The sequence below is a fragment of the Agelaius phoeniceus genome, chromosome 5 (assembly GCF_051311805.1).
Source record: "Agelaius phoeniceus isolate bAgePho1 chromosome 5, bAgePho1.hap1, whole genome shotgun sequence".
Taxonomy (NCBI): Eukaryota; Metazoa; Chordata; class Aves; order Passeriformes; family Icteridae; genus Agelaius; species Agelaius phoeniceus.
In genome coordinates this window covers 24763317-24782675 of record NC_135269.1, presented here as the reverse complement: position 1 = coordinate 24782675, position 19359 = coordinate 24763317, and the positions used below count along the sequence as shown (strand labels likewise).

Here is a 19359-nt window from a genome sequence, read left to right as displayed (position 1 = left end):
CTGCACAAAGGTGACACATGAAGCCACTCAACAACCTCCCACTTGGTGCACAAACTATGAGAAAAGGACAAATGCTGGGGCAGCCCTTCCCTCCCCTCGCCTGTGCAGCAGCACCAGACTGAAGGGCTGTGCCCCATGTCACCTCCTCAGACAGGACCCCTGGGGAGAGAGCCAAATTCACAGCATGCCACCTGGCATGTTGGGGGGTAGGGTCTTCTATCAGTCCAGGGGCAACTGTGACAACAGCCACACAAACTTTTCAAAAAGATGGCAAAGTGCTGCAAGATCTCATTGGAATTCACTCCACAAGATGATTCTCCAAGAGGCCTGATTCTACTTGACCTCAGGAGACATCTCATCCAATCAGGAAGCTAAGGCATGGCTGGTTTCAGATCCATCTCTTCCCTCTAAGCCCAAGCTTCACCCTCAGCACTAGAGAGGGAGGAGAGCTCCTAAGCAAGTTGGCCACAGGAAGCACTGCAGAGGGGAGGAAGATCTAATGATAGCTTGCTCTAAGTTCAAAACCTGCCCAGAGAACTGCAGTCAATGTCTCTCCTGGCTTTTGATTTAAAAGCCATTCAACATACTTCTGGGAAGGGAAATTTGAGGTGGAAGCTTTAACTAGACATCTGCCTTTGCAAGATCAGCTCCTGAGAGAGGCTATGGAAACATAAATGTTTGCAGATATCAATATGATGCTCTAAGTGTGATGCATTAGTGATTTACTCCTTGCTAAATGAGTGATTGAGGAACTTGAGGTAACTGGGGATAATGAATGCAAATTCCCCCAAACTGAGACAACGCTGTTGTTTGAAGATTCACCTTTGTGCTTGAGCAAAACATACACAGACTGATGTGCTTTAAAGGCCCCAGCAATGAAATGCTTTGAACTGCAACAAGTAACAGTTTGGCTCAGCAGAGAGAAGGACCCTCTACAGAACCAAAAAAACTCAGGGCAGGCCTAAAATCCTTCAGGCTTTCCAGCAGCTCCAACAGGGGTAGATGAGCACCTGGACAGCTGGCGTTTTTTCCCCAGCCTCCTGTTGATCTGAATAAACAAGGATTTCTGCCAGAGCTGGCTGTCCAGGATATGGGCAACCCCCCCCCAACTATTGCCCAAAAGGTAAGCCTGCAGAATTAAATATAGACTAGTTTCTCCACAAAGGCACCACCCAGCAATGTTCTCATTCAGGATCTCAACTCCACCCCTTTGAATACAATGCCATGAGCAGGGAGTGCCACAGCCCAAGACCAAGGAATATGAGCAGAAATAAGTAAGACAGCCAAGGCAGATAGAAGACTGACAAGAAAGATACAGGAGCAGCTACAGGCCAGGACTGGTGCTTTGGCAGAGGTCCATATAGAGCCAGGCCTGGGACATTACAGGCAACTGGAAGGACAGTACAGGGTGGATTCAAAAGTGATGCAGAAAGAGAGGGCAGCAGTGAAGCAATGTAAGACATAAAACTATTGTGCACTAGTCCCACAGCAAGGGACTCAAGAGATACATGCCCATTTATGAAAAGAGCAGCTGTAGACAGACCTGACCCACAATCCCACATAAACTCATGGCAGCAGCCTTGTTCAGCTCCATCTCTGTTGTCAAGAATATGTCTTAACAGACCCTCCAGATGCCCAAATGTCCTCTTCCCTCTCCCCAAACTTTCTGGTCCACATTTCCCCCACTCACTTTTATTTTCCTTCATGAAGGTCCACATGTCTCTCTCCTCAGGGCTGTGGGCAAAGGAGCAGTTGCCCACATACTGGCATTTCCTGCCATTCTGTGCATGGATACACAACTGTTAAAAGACAGAGAGAAAAATTTAGCATCTGCACAGTCAGTCCTTGCTAGAGGGGAAAGTGGGTTTGATAACCAGCTGGGGCATTAAATTGCACAGGAGAGGTTGCAAACAGGACACTTTATATATCATTAACTCATGATTCTTTTCCAAAGTCTCCTGATGACAGAAACACACAGGCAGTTCAGCACCTGCTGCCATTTCCATAGGTGACTGGGTGCAGATACAGGGCAACAGCAGGGAGCATCCTGGATTGACCCAATAGTGTTTCCTACTGATGAAGCTGCTGGTCCCCAAAGGTGACTCATTCTCCACCATCTCTGAGTGGGTGAAGAGTGGCCTTACAGATTGCTTAGACCACACTGGTGCACACACAGCTACCAACAGCATCATTGCCCAGAGAAAATGTGAAACTTTCTAAACATCGTATTTACTGATCATCTTTTCTCCCCCTGTCCTGGCACAAAAGGAGGACCTACCATAGGGTAGGGGGAAGGAGCTTTCTCCTTCCAGAGAAAAAAGAAAGGAGAGGGAGAGAGGAATTCAGAGGAATTCTCTATCACGGCATTTGGGGCTGGGGTTGGAGGCTGGATATCTGTAATTTTCCTCAGCATGTGGCTTTTTAGCTGAGTTCTTAGTTTTGCTTTCAAAACCCATTGTGAGCAAGTTCACAATCTATAGCAGTCACAGCAAAGGCAGGGATAGGCTTCTCTCTTAGCATCTTGCCTCTCACCCACATTGAGAAACCCTGACCTAAGGGGAGTCTTAAATTTCATTCCCAAACCCTCTGCCAGCCAGAGATGCATGAACAGCTTTTGTTATGCATTAACAGCAACACTGGAAATTTGCATTTGTGCACAGAATGGTTTAAATGGGCGCTGCTCCTTCTTCTGCTCCATTTTTTTGCTGGATGTATTTTGCTGCCATCAGTCTGTCCTCACCTCCCATCTCAGCCATCATGTGCTTGCTTCCTTGACAAATCTTCAAGGGAGCAGCCCTCAAAACACTGCACCGTGGTGGAAGGGAAAGGGAAAGGGATGGGGCACCTGGCCATGGTGGGCGTGGGGCTTACATCATATTGCTGTGGGAAGTTACGGATGGAAGGCAGTGGTCGGACCGACACCCACTTCTTCTTAGCTTTGGACATCACCAGCAGGACACGGCGTTCCTTTGTCCAGCTGAAGAAGAAAGAATAAATCAAGAGAGACACAAAAAAGAGCAGAACTAATGTTCTTTACCTCAGAGACCATTAAATGCTGAGAGATGAGCAGATCCTCCTGTCCAGCTTGTCCCTGCACTATCTGGCTGTTCCTAGACATGCACATCTGTGATGGAGAAGCCACAAGAAGGCTGCTTTAGGAGGACTTCTCCCTGTAAATATTACCTATTTCCTGGGGTACCTCCTTTCATAAAGCCACAAAAGTCTCCCCCAAATCTCACATGGCATCACCACAGATTATTAAACAGCTGCATTCCATCCTTTGACACAGCCTATTCTTGTGCAATCAGATCCATGAAGAACACTTGGGAATATTTTCTGCTTGAAAGGTGCAATAGAAATGCAAGTCATTACAAGCACTACCTTATGAACAGTGCCAGGAAGTATTTATTCTCCTTCAGCTCCAGCAAGGGATCACCAGGAGATACCCTGAGCAAAAACCCCAGCTCTATTCAGCAGCTGCACAAGGAGGTGTTATTTTTCCCATCTGAGGAAGCAATCCTCACCCACTTACTTCCTCCAGAAACTGCTGCTTCTGTCTCTTCTTCAACAAAAGTTTTACATTTACAATATTAAGCTGGACTGTGTCTTTGTGGTTTGTGTTATGGGAAGACAAGTTCTATCAACCCTTCTATCCTATCCCTGCAGGCTGCCTAGGTGACACAGGCCACAGTTTCCATGACCACACAGTGACTTCCCAGCCAATATTTCCCTTTTAGAGGGCTTTATAAGACAGATGGGGACAATTTTTTTAGTGGGGCCCGTAGTGTTGGGACAAGGGGTAGTGTCTTGAAACTAAAAGAGGATAGATTCAGACAAGATGTAAGGAAGGAATTTTTTATGATGAGGGTGTTGAAACATTGGCACAACCCAGAGAGACGGTGGATGCCTCATCCCTGGAAACATTCAAGGTCAGGCTGAGCAACCTGATCTAGTTGAAGATGTGCCTGCTCATTGCAGGATGGGTGGATTAGATGACCTTTAAAAGTCTCTCCCAATCCAAACTGTTCTAGGATTCAATGCTTCTATCACACCAAACATTCTCATGGGCCCCAAGGAGTCAAGAGGTGCAAACAGACATCATAGATCCATCACAGAGGAGCAACCAAAGATCCATCATAGAGGAGCAACCAAAGCAATGAAAGAGCCAAGGGAAACTAATTTAAAAGGAAGCAGGGTATCTTGAATCATTTCTAATTGTGACCTGACAGACATCTGCAAACAGCTAAGTGCATAAATACATGTACAGGAGAACTCTGTTAGTGGCCCTGGTAAAAAGAAATTATAGGAACTGGGAGAAAAGGGAATTGTGGGATCTGGACTTCCTGTGCCAGAAGTAACAGTCTGCACGACTGTATTGCTGGCAGCAAATACACACAGTAAAGAGAGAAGGAAGCTGGAAAACAGCTATCTGCAATGCCTGCTATAGTGACAAACACCCCGAGCAGTGAGAGGCTGCTAGGAAACCTTACAGCCTCTTCCACACATGCCAAATGAAGCCGTGGAGAAGGTAGGATGAAAAATTCCTGCCCTTGAAGAGGGGTAGAGGAAAGAGAAGGTTGAATTGCTCACCAGTGAGGGGCTTTGGCACTACAGTACTTGAGGTCCTTATCTGGCTCCACCAGCTGCCCGTTCCTCCAGCACTGGCCACACACAAATTTCATCTGGAGGTCAAAGGTGCTTGACGTGGGATTCCGGGGAGAAGCCTGGGGAAAAGAACCACAGCCTCAGGCCAACAGAGGCAAAATGCACCCCCAAACCTGCCACAGAGATGCTGGCAGCTCCCTGCACGCCTGTGTGCCAGCAACAAGCCAGATTAAATAAGCTCTCCTTTGCCAGTGTTAGCCGGTGGCCCGATGAGATACCAGACAGGAGCAAAATCACTGCTTGCTTCAGCATGATTTCCTGGGCTTTGACATCTGGCCAAAAGCACAGACAGCCTGGCAGCTTCCAGCACTGACCAGTCCTGGCTGTGAAACCCTGGCAGTGTACCTCCGTGTACAGACAAGTTCTGTGAGACTTGCCCCAGAGCTTAATCCCCACTTCGCTGCAGAGAGGGCAATCCATGTCCCACTGCCTGTGGAGAGCCCTTGGTCACACAGCTAAGAGAGGCCCCTTGGGAGGAAGCTGTACCATATCACAATGCAGGACACAAAACTCCTGCTTTTGCACCAAGAACTTCGTGTCACACCTAACATTTGACACAATGAAGTCAGAGCTGGGTCCTCTTATTGATAGCCTTCCAAGCCTTTTCTGGGCAGGTTTCTGTCTCTCACAATTCCTCTGCACTGCGTTTCACAGGCAGTTGAATCACAGTCTCTGGACAGAGGTACAATGCACATATTTCATATCTTCTCAGCCATTGCACTTATTGCCCCCACCCCACCTGAAAAGGCTAGGTTGGGATTATGACTAACTTGTGGAGAAGGAAAAGAAAAGGAGCCAATCTCATATCACTGCTGCCTCATGTTTTCTGAGCAAATCTCTGGAAAACTGCTTGCATTTTGTATCACCACTGGAAGAACATGAGGCTGGTGTCTCCAGTTCATTTCCAAACCAAAAAACAAACCCGACTGGATGCCAGTGGCCCTGGGCACAGGAGTATGTGAGAGTACAATATAACACCCTGGTCATTGAGCTGGCCATGAAGCACAAAGGTCATGCACCAGCAAAACAATTCTCTGACTGTCAGCCACATCAGCAGCCTGTGCCACCTGCCATACCTTGACTTTAACCCTAAGCATCTCACAATAACCAGACATGCCAGCCGTGGCCCTGAAGAGCAGGTTTCTGCCAGCAATTGATTAGCAGCAGCTTGGAGCCTGGCTGCACCCCTTGGTGAAGGGAAAACAGCAAGCACAGGCAGCACAGAATCAAAGCATTTCCCAGGAGACACCACATCAGCTATCAACTACCACTCTGCATCCTCTAGACATAGTCTTTTGGAGAACCAGAGCTGGCACTCTGGAGGGTGACGGAGGACAAAGGGTCCTCTTTCACTGTGAAAAGCTGACTGGGGAGCTGACCTCACCTGTGCTGCATACATGAGGCCATCAGTTCTCTGATGTCCCAGCAAAAGGACCCTCTGAGAGAACCAGCATCTCTTTTGAAAGAGATAATCTATTTTGAAAGAGGGCAATCTCTCGTCTGAGAGAATGACCTTTCTGGTGGCTCCCAGCGCATGACTCGTTCACCACTTGCTGTCAGCTGTCACCTGTGCTGGTGACCACCAAGAACACTTCAAAGTGGCTGGCTGTGAGATGAGCAGAGTTGAGATTTGGGCTATCATGAAAGGTAATAAGGTGCCTCCCTCTCAGATATGTGGCCTTTCAACAGTAGCTTTAATCTCCAAAGGAAATTCCACGACCGCTCACTACTGACCTATCAAACCTATAGGCCTATGGTAACAAAATGGCACTGCTGGCATATTCCCTTTTATCAATCCCATGCTATCCTCCTGGTGACATCTCTCTCAGCACAGCCAGGAAACTTTGCTCAAACCTACTGACCCAGCAAAACTAAACACTGAGTGCCTGCAGAAGAGACAAGAGATCAGAGAGAAAGAAAATATCTCTCAGGTAGTTCTGGTAATCTGGGATGCTTTTTCCACAAATTCTTAACCAAAAGAAGCCCTGTGCATTTCTTCATCTGAGTCATGCAAACTGCTGGTCAATCCAGTGGGCATGTGTGCTCCCAGGGGATTAGGAACCAAGCAAAAATTCAAAGCGGCTCCTGTTAATGCTACATGACTGTATTTGTAAAGGCAAGACACATACCTGGCAGGCTGCTGATAACCAACAGTGTGGAAATTATATCACATGAGGCTCCAGCAGATGAAGCCAGGCAAAAGTGCCGTGGGCTATGGCACCGCCCCTTGCTATGAAGCCAGACAATATAGTGCTAGCTGTACTCCATGGCAACCAAATAAATACAAGTCTCTGGCACGGCCACTCTCCACTTCAGGCTCTGCAGAAAGCAACAGACCCTGCACGGCCATTCATGTCTCCCATCTTCAGGAACTCCTCTAAGTGATACTGAAATGTTCTCTGGAGGAGCCACACACCTCAGAGGACTGTATGAGGAGCCCAGGTTACTCAGCCACCTAACTGAGTGAGTAGTACTTAGGTGTAACTACTCCTTAATGGTGAGGTTTTTTCCTCTCCATGCTTAAATTGATAATTCTGAGGTGAGCTTTCATGGGGATTCTGGTGCAGGCTAGGGGAATAACAACAAAGCAGGTCTTGAAAACCAGAAAAAATGAGAGCTACAACCCCTCAGTTTGCTAGGATGCAATGAGAGGACACCCAGCTCCCTACAACAGCCCCTCCCCGCTGACAGGCTCCTGAATCTGTGGCCACTGGGTTTACTCCTACAGCAGCTGCTGTGAGGCCAAATTTGTGGGGCCAAGTGCAAGATTCCCGGCAGGTGCTTGGCAAGCAGTGTATCTTCATTTTTCATTTCTTGCTAAGCCTCCTGACCTTCACTGTCACAGCTACTGGGTCCCTGCATGCTGCCTGCCTCTTTTCTCCACAACTGGACAGCCCTGGGTGCTGAGTCCAGCTGGCAGCTGTGACAAAACTGCAGCAAAATCCCCCAGAGTGACTTCGCTTCCGCTGACCAGAGGGCACTGGAGTGAGAGTGGATCACATGGGATGGTGGAAAGGAGGGGTCTGTTTTTACAGCACTCCTGGGAAGTTGTCTTTGCCAGGCAGCCAACTTTGAAAGCTGGAAGGCTGCTGAGAAAACTCTGAGTCACGTTAGCTTGCTTGGACAGGAGAAAACAATGGCAAAAGTAAACATCTCTCAGCAGATAGCGAGCCCTGCCCGCAGGGCCTTCGGCAGCAAGCCCGAGTCTCATCCCAAAGCACAGCCCTCTGGCTGAGGACGTGCTGCTGCCAAAGCCATGGTGTGTTACTGCAAACACATGCATCTGACTGACTTGACTGTCTCCCTGCACAGTGCCAGTACCAGGCTGCCAATCCTTAGGGACGGCTGGTGGTGCTGCTGGGAGACACTTTCTCACTGTACCAATATGGCTGCTGCTTTTCCTCTGCACCCTGGAAGGGCTGTGGGTGCAGTCAGCTCTGTGACAGGCATTTGTGAGGCACAGCCAGACTTTGCCATTGGTCATTAGCCCTAGCACTGTCCACAGGACCCAGAAACTGTAGCTCTCTACCCATCCCCTGATTTGGCAGGCTCTGGCATTTTCTTTCCTGATCCTCTGCCCCTTGCAAGCCCCAGCAGCCAGAAATGGAGCCCTCACTTAGCATCCAGATCCCACGTGCTTCAGAGTACATGCTCTGACCATGCCTGCTGTACAGCTTATTTTTCCAGCAGCAGCACTTCCAGACAAAGGTGAATTTGAAGCTGCAAGGCTTACAGTAAAACAGCTGTCCATTTATCTTTTCTTTAATCCCCTCATTACTCACAGAGAATGGCAAGACAGAGCTTTCTTGAAAATGCAGGTAAATTCACAGCAGGCAGGACAAAACCAATCTCTGGACTGTGCTCTTGGGGCAAGGCACATATGGAGCAGGGATTGCTGATATAAATTCAACTGCTGTCACAAAATGCTGCAAATTCACATCTAGTTTCTTCCCATGTGGAGATGCATGTCACTGCCTCTGTCCCCACACCAGGCAGAAAGAGATCACAGCCAGCTCTGGTTGCAGGGAGCATTCAGATCATCCACTTCTCATATAATACAGGATGTAGAAACTTGTCCTATTCAGCTTCCTGAGAGGTTAGAACATATCCTTTAAGCAAGTCAGACAGTCCTGGGAACTACAGACCTTGGTTATTCTTGCTTATTCTGGACTGCTGCTTCCCATTCCTCTCCTCCAACTGTTTCAGACCACAACAGCTGCACAGGTTTATTGCTGAGCATCCCCTTGAAGATGAATCCATCTCATGCAGCATAACCAGTGCATAGGTGGACACAGAGCCCACTGCAAGTGTCAGTGTAGTCACCTGCATCTTTTCTGTTAGGCTAAGCTATGCCCATCAGACCTTCCCAAAGATGCTTCCCCAGCAGCCTCCAGAACACTTCTGATGGCACACAACCATGACAAAAAACAGCAGCTAAACATCACATGAGTGACTCAGATTCCTCTCCTATAAAAGACCTCCTCCACAGGGTGCTCACAGACTGCACTTGGCACTGGTCTCTGCAGAGGAACTCTTGGGTGACCCATCCCACACAAAGGTGAAACACACTTGCTCAGACAGTAAGGCACAGGCCAGGGGATGGCAAGCTCAGGTTTGCCAAGGTTAAAGAAAGCGGTCAAATAGGAACAAAAAGGATTTGCACCACTTTCCCCACCACTGTCCTGTTCTAATGGCAAAAAGTGCTTTAGTTCAACCTCAGGACTGGGCTGGGAATTGTCCTCACTGGGTGGGCTCTGCTCCTACAGTACAGAAATCCCCTCTGGGATAAAAAAAATAATAAGACAGAACTGCCCATAGCCAACAAGACAGAGAAAAGTAAACAAAGAAAAAGCCCTTTGCTTCTAACCCTCTCACACTAGCCTGGTATGCTCTTGGTAGTGCTGGAGCGTTCAGCCCTCCACACTGATAGACTGGTGGCAAAAAAAAGGCAAAGCTCCCAACCTCCTCCTGGTAAAGCACCACTAAGGTCTCTGTCAGCCTCAACAGCACCTGGGCTGCCAGTTCCACCCACTCTTGCATTCAGATCAGACATCATGAGTCATTCCTTAGAAGTCCTTCAAACTGCTCTACTGCCCCTTGGCCACTAAAGGGCAGCAGGACACATTTGGTCCCCACTATGTGACCACTGCCCCAAAATCTCCCAGTTTCACCAGCAAGTGTCACAGGAAACAACATTCTCAGGTGAGTTGCCCTTGGTGACCTGGAGGCTTCACCCTAGCAGGGAACAGAGCAGATCACAACACTGCAAAACAAGGCACAAAGCTCAACACCAGCACTGCAACCAGGAAAGCTCTCAGATCTCCTCCACCTCAGCTCTCACCTGGCCAGCCTGGTCTGCCTGGGACCTGTCAGGCACAATCGTGGGAGGAAAAGAGAGTAAGGGCTGGAACTGTTGGGAGCAAAATCTGTCTCCAAGCCCTCGATGGACCTTACTTACCACGCTGTTGGCTGGTTTGCTGGCATGTGCCTCCATCTGCTGCCAGTACTTCTTGGACTCCTGCACAATATCTTCATGGGTCATTCCTGGGAACAAAAAGGAGACAGAACTGAGCTACACTCCTCTGACCAAGAGAAGAGAGGGAGGGGTTGCACGACTTTTTAGTTTGGGCTTAGTAACCCCTGAGTAGCTGACGGCTCCCAACAGTCCCCCTGGTAATGTCAGGACTGAGTTGTGACAGAATATGTCTAATCCGTTGCTAAGCAAGCTCCTCTCTACACAAGAAAAACAAAAGAAGAGCTCAGTCTCCTGGACTTGTTTAGACTTGGCTTTCTGCTCAGGCAGTCTGCAAAGAACCCAGACACTGCTTCCAAGCAAATAATTCTTCACAAGGGTCAAGAGCTTGACCAAGGCTGTCCCCAACCCCCATATCAGCAGATTCTACCAAGGTCCTAAAGGCAATGCTTTCTTACTATTGATCTACTGTATATGGAGTTTTTGCTTCTAGCTTGGAGGATCACAGACACCCACTGAGACATCTAGCATCTGCAAGACTCCAGAAGTCTCACCTATTACCTGCTGGGATTAATTAGCCTGTTACACCTTCAAGTTGAGAGGGCCCCCCACAGGCAAAGAGAAAGGTGAAATTCAACACAAAGAGATGCCAAGCACAACCAAGGCAGCAGTGCAAAACTAACCAAGGAACAGCTGCTAGTAAATAACCAGCAAGGAAAGATCTGCAAGGTCTCAGATATCAGAAATACAACATCAGACAACAAGAAAAAGGATTGGTCAGACCTTATCTAAGGAATTAGCTCCTGACCAGCTCAAGTGGTGAGGGAACAGCCTCTGTTAGCACCAGCCAGCTAGATGGGCATTCGAGTTATTAAATGCTCTAAAGACCCAAGACAGCTGCCAAAACAAACTGAAGCAAATATCTTGCACAGGCAGCTGACTGCAAGGGGGGGGGGGGTGCTGAGGATGGCCATGATGCAGCATCCCTAGGACACAGGCATTGCTAATTTGGTTGCTTTGCTGATGCCTACAGCTTTTATTACTGAAGTGAGGTGTTCCCCAGGAGTATTACATTAACATAATCATTGATCTGGGAGACAGCACATTCCAGAACTTAAGGGCCACCAAACAAAGTTTTCATCTCAGCTTAGGCTGTGTGTAGCTTGAGTAAGTCACAGCATTCCTGACCTCGGTTTTCCTGTCTGTAGTTTTGAATGTTCATGTCCCCATCAGGCACCACTACTACCATTTGCACAGGGTTTGAACAGGATGAAAAGCACTCAGAAAACTTCACCATTCTTCAAGAACATTTGCTCAGGTCTTTAAAATGGCAGGTACTGCATAACTGGTATTGCTCACAGATCAGAGCTGTTGGTGAATAGTCTACCTCTTAACCCTTAATCCCAGAAGAAATGGTGTAGAGTTAGAAAAATTGTAACTCCCTCTTCCATGTCCAAGTATTCCAGGGTCAGACACAAGGATGATTTGTATTTTGGGGACAAAACCTCTAAATCTGGGAAAACCACAACAAAAAATTTACATGCTGCACTGGACCTGGCTGGAAAAGGTCTGAAGCAGCTCCCACCTTCACCATTCTGCACACCTGTGATCCATGGGGTGCAGAACCAAAGGGAGAAGCATATACAGGTCTTGTCAGAAAACTGAATTTCAAACGTAGTTCTTGTGACTGCCTTCTTCCAGTTCTAGAATTCTGAACTATCTCAACAATACAGTCTAAAAATGTGGTGGTTGGGAAAGAAAAACCCTCACAAATGTGAAAGGATGGTTTTCAATCTACCAGCTTTTCAAAGCAGGAACTGTCACAAAGAAATGAGCTGGGAACCAAGAGGCCCATGTGTTGATTACTTATAATATTTCGGCATCTTTTGCAATATCATTAGTGAAGACAAAGAGTCTGTTATTACCACTGGTTGAAGAAGATAGCAAGAAATGCCTGTGAAAAGCCACAGTGAACAAGAAAACAGTCCTGCCTGTCCAATTTTCAGATCTTGGGAACCTTTACTCCACTAATACAATCCTTTATCCCCATGAACAAATCCTTTATTCCCATGAACATGTGAATGCTCAAATGGCTGTGAAGTGTTTCAAATGTAAGCTGCCCTCTTCCTATTCTTGCTGAGCAACTAGTGCTCAAATGAAACTTCCTGCCCCAAAGCTAAAGCATTCCCAGAGAATGGCAACAACTACCTTTAATCTCAGTTTCCATAATGAAGGCTACACTTGAGAGAGGCAAACTAACAAGGAAAGCAGGCTCATATATACAGCCCTGCAGAAAAAAACCCCACAAGATAATGTCTCTCCTATTGTTGGAAAAGGTGGATCATTAAGCCTTAGTGATCAACTCTGCAGTTTAACTCATGGCTTGTTTCATCTCCTCAGCTTTCCCTTTGAAATGATTTCTTCAAAAAAAGAAGGAAAGAAGAAAAAAAAATCAGTTTATTTGTTCTGCAGGATGAAGAGGAAGGAACACAGATGGAAGGAAGAAGGGAGCAAAGAAGCTTTTCAAGTAACAAAACTTGACCAAAACAACTAAAATAAACCAACCATGGGATGCAGATAAAAGCAAGGTACTTGAATATTAGAGTGCCCAGAGTACAATGAGCAGTATCACAAGCACGTAGGGCAGCAATGGTGGCCCATGACTCACAGGCAGTGTGCTATCTTAGAAATTCCAGAGCTGTAATTTTTTAATTTCCTGAGGCCACAAGTAAATGAGGGCAAACAGAAAGATTAAAGATGCCATTTGCCACAGTGTGCTCCTTGTTCATCACTCTCCCTCATGAGCTGAAGCCAAGGCCAAGGACTGCACTAAACATCAATTATGACATCAAAGAATGGTGAGAAACATGCATAATGTGTTTCCTCTCTGAAGTACACCCATTACCAGGCTGGGTGTTGCACTAAATGAGACCCTGTGGTGAAAAAACATGTAGGTAGCACTGTGGGTGGACTAATATCTACACAGCCAACAGGACAGCAGCCAGAGAAAACCTCCAATATATCAGATGAGACAAAGTGACAGGACTGAAAGTGCCAGATGTGGCAGTGTCACTATATGATTTCCCTGAGTATAATCTCCATAAAACCCTCCCCTGAGGCATGTCATCAAAGGTTTTCTGGGAAACACCAAGTATCTTGCAATTTCCTGCTGTTGGTGAATTTGTTTTGAGAAACTAGAGATTCACAGCCTTCTTTATATAACCAACTGCTTCATCACCTGTGCTGCCATCCTCACTGCAAGACATGTTCACTCAGGGGTCCAGCTGCTATTTGCACAAGATCTAAGCACCAAACAGCTCTTGGGATTCAGCTCTATCTTCCTAATTATTTTAATTTTATTCAGCTGATCCCAAGGGAAAGGCTTTCTGGTCTGCAAATTATAATAGCCCTGTTTCTATAAATGGACAAGGGCCAAATCACCTCACAGAACACCTTGGTACTCTCTTTTGTGTCCCTGAGGAGGCAGAGTAAGTAATATGCAGGAGCGAGTGACATCTTCTCAGTAGTCCCAAACCACCTTCTGTCCCTCTCAACTGGCCCTGGGTACACACTGGAAGAAACTCAGATGTACACAACACCAGCCAAGTCCCACTCACCTGAATATTGCTGCAGCAGCCAGACCTTGAGCTCAATGAAACTGTGAGCAAAGTGGCAGCTGTCCTCACGCAGGCAGCCATACCGCACCTCGTGTCGGCACACGTCAAACTGGAAGTGCTCCTGGAACTGACGGATCTTGGAATATTTCAGGGAGGTGGAACGCACAATGTGGACCAGACACCTGCAGAAAAATACAAAGCACCAGAGGATCAAACCCTCCCCCCTCCTCCTTACATATGACATGCAGACATTTGACTGGGCAGGCAAAGGACACATGAAAATCCACACCAGGAGAGACAGATTCCCTCTGGGAAAAGCAAACCCCTGCCCTCCCACCCTATCAAGCCTGGGTAGTTATTTTCACCCTGAGCACATGGGTGATGCTCTGCCTAAGTTCAGAGATCAGACAAGTTTAAAAATATGCAGCAAAGATACCAACTCTTCTGGTACAGCATCTCCCCACAGCTGAGGTTGGCAGGAAGCAGAAGGAATTGTATGACTGTGTACTTGACATGTTTGTTATACTTGTTTCCTAAACATTCATTACCAGACAGTCAGAGGCAGGATCCTGAGCTAGAGGATCTTTGTTTTGACCTTTTTGTAAAGGCCAAACTGAAAGTCAAATTAAGTCAATGGAAAACTTATTAACAGAGTGACTCCAAAGGGCTTTACTGATGCCTGAAATCCCTCAGTACCAGAAGCAAACATGTAGGGTGAAGCCCATAGTGCTATTTATCATGATTTGAGCTGTCCTATGATTGGAACCCATAGGGAGGAAAGACGAAAGAGACCAGAGCCCTGGAGTTAAACTGGCTGGACTTGTGAGACATGGTTCCCATGAGGAGAAAAAATTGTTCACTCACTTGTTGTCATGGAAAATGTGTTTTGCAGAAAGGTTGGAGCAGACAGATGGTGTGTCCTTGGTCCCTTTGCTGATAATCCGGGGTTTGCTGTCAAAGCAAATCTGAGAAGAGAAGAAGTAGCACACTGGGAAAATCTTAGAGAGCAGTGAACCAGAGCGACTTCACTTAGAGGAGAAAGAAGAACCAAAGCCAGCCTATTCTAATGTTCAAAGTTAGAAAGAAGTGTGGTGAAAACTTTGTGGTAGGGCTTAAAATAAAGCAAGTCAATCTCTGGAAAAGCTTCCGGACAACATTTTTTGGCTTATTCTCCACAGTATTTTCCATTGTGGTTGGAAAAATTTTGGTCAGAGCTGCATATTCTTTCCCTGTTAGCCAACAGAACAAGAACAAGGGAGAAAAAAGAACAGCCACTTCACAGCAAAGAACACGTCCCCTTGCATGCACTGCCAACATGGGAAACTGTGCTGCAGAGCATTAAGATGGTATGAAGCAATCTCAACTGACCAACTCAGTAGCTCTGCACAGACATCAAGTGGGAATTTGTTGCATTACGGAATTCCGATTTCTAAAGTAACTGGGGCTAAATTACAATTCAAAGCAATATGTCAAGATAGGGGAAGAGACAGGTGATCCCATGAGGCTGTGAGCACCTGGTTCAGCTGCAGGGCTAAGGAGGGAAACTACTCCTTTCTCCTGCACACTCCTATGTACAATGCTCACTGTCCTTATGGGAGCAGGGCACTGGCTGGGACACACAGAGTTACAGATGGCTTGCTCCTGCACCTTGAAGATTTCCTTCTTGAAGAATGTCCAACATTCCTGGACTCTTTTTCCTTCAGGACTGCCTCCCAAGTTACTCTGCCAACCAGGCTCCTAAAGAGGCTAAAGTCTGCCCTTTAGAAGGTGAAGTGGCAAGGTAGCAACTCTGCTTACCCCTCTCCTTATTTCTCCAAGAACTGAAAACTCTACCATTGCATGATTGCTGTGCCCAAGACGGCTTCCAACCATTGTATCACCCACCAGTCCTTCTTTGTTCACAAACACCAGACCCAGTGGATGCCTTCCCTAGTTGTCACCCTCACCAGCTGTGTCAGGAGTTATCTTCCACACACTCCAGGAACCTCCTGGACTGTTTCTTCCCTGCTGTGCTGCACTTACAGCAGACACCTGGTAAGTTAAAGTTCCCCACAAGAAAAAGGGCCAGCAATGATGAGACTTATCCCATTTGCCTACAGAATATTTTGTCTGCTCTTCACCCTGGTTGGGTGGCCTGTAACAGATTCTCACCTTATTGGCCTTCCCCCAGTTCCTACCCATAACCACTCAAGCCTATCTTCATCATCGTTAAACTCTAGATAGTGAAAACACTCCCTAACACAAAGGGGTCCCCCACTGCCTCTCCTTCCTCACCTGTCCCTCCTGAAGAGTTTCCATTCCAAGTTATTCCAGTTGTGCAAGTCATCCCACCGTATTTTCATGGTGGCAACTACCAACATATCAGTGGTCCAGACACATACTGAAGAGATGATGGATGCCTGCCCCCTCCCACCAGTTCTGTACCTCACAGAGGAAGGTGAAGATGCCCTGATGTTCCTTGAGGAGCTTGGCAATTGTGAGGCTGCTCTGCTTGATCCCACCTAGCGGGTCAAAGAGGAGGTCACGGTTGAGGGTCCCCTTCCTCTCCTCCGTCCACACGTCGATCTCTTCCTGGTGGTACGCGAAGGTGCAGTTATCCCCGTACTTACAGTCCTGCTTGTTAAGCATATCTACAAAGCAACAAACAGCACACACCACCACACAGGCAGGGCGGCCCAGTCAGAAATTAAACTCTCTCTTGTCTTCTCCCACTGCCCACAGTTCCACATGGAACTGAAAGCAAGAAAACAGAGAGCTAAAAGAAAAGGAAAAGACATCTCCTCCCAAGTTCACCTATATCAAGACATTCAGGAGTTAATGCAAACTACTGAATGGGGACAATCTCCAGTAATGCTGCTATGGGGGAATCTGTCTCAAAACAAGAGGCCAGCTTTCATTCAGTGCCTGGCCTGAATAATGACTTATCTAACTCCTTTTAAAGCAAATACAGATTAAGTTCTTCCATAGGCCCAGCAGTAAGGAGCCATTTTAGCTTGGCTTTTGCAATCTCCCCACCTCGTTAGGTACTTTGTAATGACACTGCTTTGGGATACCAGTCTGGTCACACTGCCTGCATGTACTGTGGGATGGGCTGGAGAAAAGGAGCAGGCAGAGAATGCTTTTCCCTAGACAGAACCAGAACCCTGCCATGGGCGGCTGGGTGAGTGGGACTAATGTGAGCGCATGTCCAGGAGGCAGGTTCTCAGGAAAGCCCATGTCAGCAGAGCAGCTCTGAGCACTCAACTCACTGAGCCTTTGGAACTCTTCTGCTCCACCACTTTAGAAGCTGCCTGCTCTCCACGACATGGCAGCTCATTGCCCTTCACTGTACTGAGCCATCCAGTCCATAGGCTACTGATGGAACAGGACACCCTAGAGCCAGCAGGCAACATCAAACAGAATTTCCCTCCCAGTCTCCCCTGGCACATCCCTTTCCCAGCGACCAACTGCCACAGATCACCTTTGCACAGATAATAGGATCCTACAAAGTTGGTTTTGGTTGGGCGAGGACGGATCCTCTTCCAGGTCTTGTCTTCAGAGCTCTTCAGCCTGCCCAGCAGGATGTCCCGCTTGCACTTGTGCTCCAAGCCTTCCCGATAGGTGTAATCACCAGCCTTGGGCCCTGCCAGAGAGAGTAACCCCATCAGCCTGGGGAAAGCCAATTCCTAGTCTGTGCCAGTGCTCTGGTGGCAGAGCAAATGCATCACCTGTTTTGGGGTAGCAGATATGACAGGCTTGTTTGAAAACATGAGTAGATGCCAGGGGGTTCTTCACCAGCAGAGCCGTGTTGGGCATTACTGGTTCTGGCTGGGACAGCAGGTGCTCGGTGGCCTTGGGCACAGCTGGGTGACTCCCTCCACCAAGGCTGACCTGAGTGAAAACACACACAGCTCTCTGTTCAGCTCTGCAACCACACAGGCAAGAGACCTCTCCAACCCCTGCCCCACTCCAGTCTCTCAAAACCTTTCTCATTTCCTCTCTCATCAAAATGTTAATCAAAATGACATTTCCAGAACAGATGACTGCAACTTTTTCAAAGAGAATGAACACTGTGGTGTGTTCACTTCAAAGACAGGCCTCTTTCCTACTGGTAAGAGACCTCAGTTTTCTATCACGAGCCACAGAACAAAATGCCCTCCTCACTCCTTCCCATTCCTTCCATCACAATCTACTCTGCAATGAAAGACTTTTAAATCAACCTTATCCCAAGCTACGAAAAAACCCCAAACTGCTTATCAGTCAATCTTCAGGGATATTCACATTGATGTTAACAGGGCCAGCAGGTGACAGGAACTCAAGAATAACTTTTGTTCCAAACTTACTAATCCTCCCCTTTTTCTCAAAGACTGGAGATATAGGACAGAGGCAGAACATCTGGAGAAGTCTCCTGACAGGGGCAGAGAGCAACAAAGAACTTTAGTAGCCTGAAGTCGAAGTTGGCTTACTCTGCCCCATCCTTGAGCATTATGTGTCTGCCAAATCCAGGGGGACCCCGGCTTCCCTGATCCCCTGCTGACCCTACAGCCTTGGTCACACCATGTTTACCTGGGCAATATGGAGTTATGGATAAAAACAAAGATGGAACAAATGTCTTCCTGCTGACTCAGTGGGAATCTTTACCTGCCTTGCCACAACATGGGAGGCAACACTCACCAGGGCAGGGTAAGAGGAGGGGCCCAAATTACCTACATCACCCAAGTGACCACTACCACCAGCACTACTACCTTGGTTCCAGAGCACCCTGGGACGTCAGCACGGGGCAGTAGCTCACTCACCACTGGGGCTGGTTTTTGGCTGCCAGGTGGGTGTCGCAGTTCCTGAGAGCTAGTTTCTTCTGGGCAAAAGAAGGGGAAAAGAGCCCCACAAAACAAAAACAATCATTTCCCTCTCAGAGGCAGTTCTACTCACAAAGAAAGTTCTACTTTCTTCCCAAAGCATCTGTCTATACTCAGAAAAACTCCAGGAAATGCTTTCTTGTCCCTGAAATCCTACTGAACCCAACTCTCTGCTGCTGAGAACTGGCATTACTAAGGTGGCAACCCAAAGCTGAGGTGAATGTGAGTGTTCAAGTGCTGACTGGCCAATCTCTGCTGTTCTCAAAATACTTTTGTTGCCAATATACTGCAATACTGGGAACAAATTAACCAAGAAGAAGCCCACTTCCCTCCTGAACAGGAGGCAACTTAGTCTTTGCCCACCATCCTCCACAGCTTTTCTCTTTATGACATGAGAGTTCAGAGCCCCATTCAAGAGGACACTCATTGCCCTGAATCCAGAGATGGGAAAGACCTACCTTGGCCTCTACCATTCTGCCCAGCACAACAAGGTCCTGTATCATCTAAAACAGTCACCACCATTCTGCTCACTTTGTGCAAAATGTCAAAGAGTCATTGAGGAGGAAGGTGGAGGAATCATGCTATAGTCCAGCAAATTGTGCCAAGGGAGGTGTTCTGGACACCAAGGCAAGTTCAAATCTCATCATTCATCATTATACACCTTGATGTTCCTTTCTGCTCTTTAGATTTCATTCCATGCAGGTACTGGTTATCTGGGATAACATACCAAGCTTTTTCTCATTACTTTTGAGCTAAACATTATCAGCTA

At 47.3% G+C, this 19359-nt stretch overlaps 1 protein-coding gene across 6 annotated transcripts in view; it reads right to left on the bottom strand.

Moving 5' to 3' along the window:
* The window catches only part of ZC3H7B (zinc finger CCCH-type containing 7B), a 47307-nt gene that overhangs the window by 5993 nt on the left and 21955 nt on the right, over nucleotides 1–19359 (bottom strand). For 2 of the 6 annotated variants that reach the window (XM_054630782.2, XM_077178627.1), the window contains exons 11-20: nucleotides 18480–18589; nucleotides 17463–17625; nucleotides 17216–17377; nucleotides 16180–16385; nucleotides 14620–14720; nucleotides 13756–13937; nucleotides 10124–10209; nucleotides 4591–4724; nucleotides 2872–2977; nucleotides 1691–1799 (exon numbers count right to left, since the gene is read on the bottom strand). In XM_054630782.2, the coding sequence (XP_054486757.1) occupies nucleotides 1691–1799; nucleotides 2872–2977; nucleotides 4591–4724; nucleotides 10124–10209; nucleotides 13756–13937; nucleotides 14620–14720; nucleotides 16180–16385; nucleotides 17216–17377; nucleotides 17463–17625; nucleotides 18480–18589 (1359 nt within the window). The remainder of the gene's footprint in view (nucleotides 1–1690; nucleotides 1800–2871; nucleotides 2978–4590; nucleotides 4725–10123; nucleotides 10210–13755; nucleotides 13938–14619; nucleotides 14721–16179; nucleotides 16386–17215; nucleotides 17378–17462; nucleotides 17626–18479; nucleotides 18590–19359) is intronic. The other 4 variants (XM_077178628.1, XM_077178629.1, XM_054630785.2 and 1 more) reach the window with 3 other exon arrangements.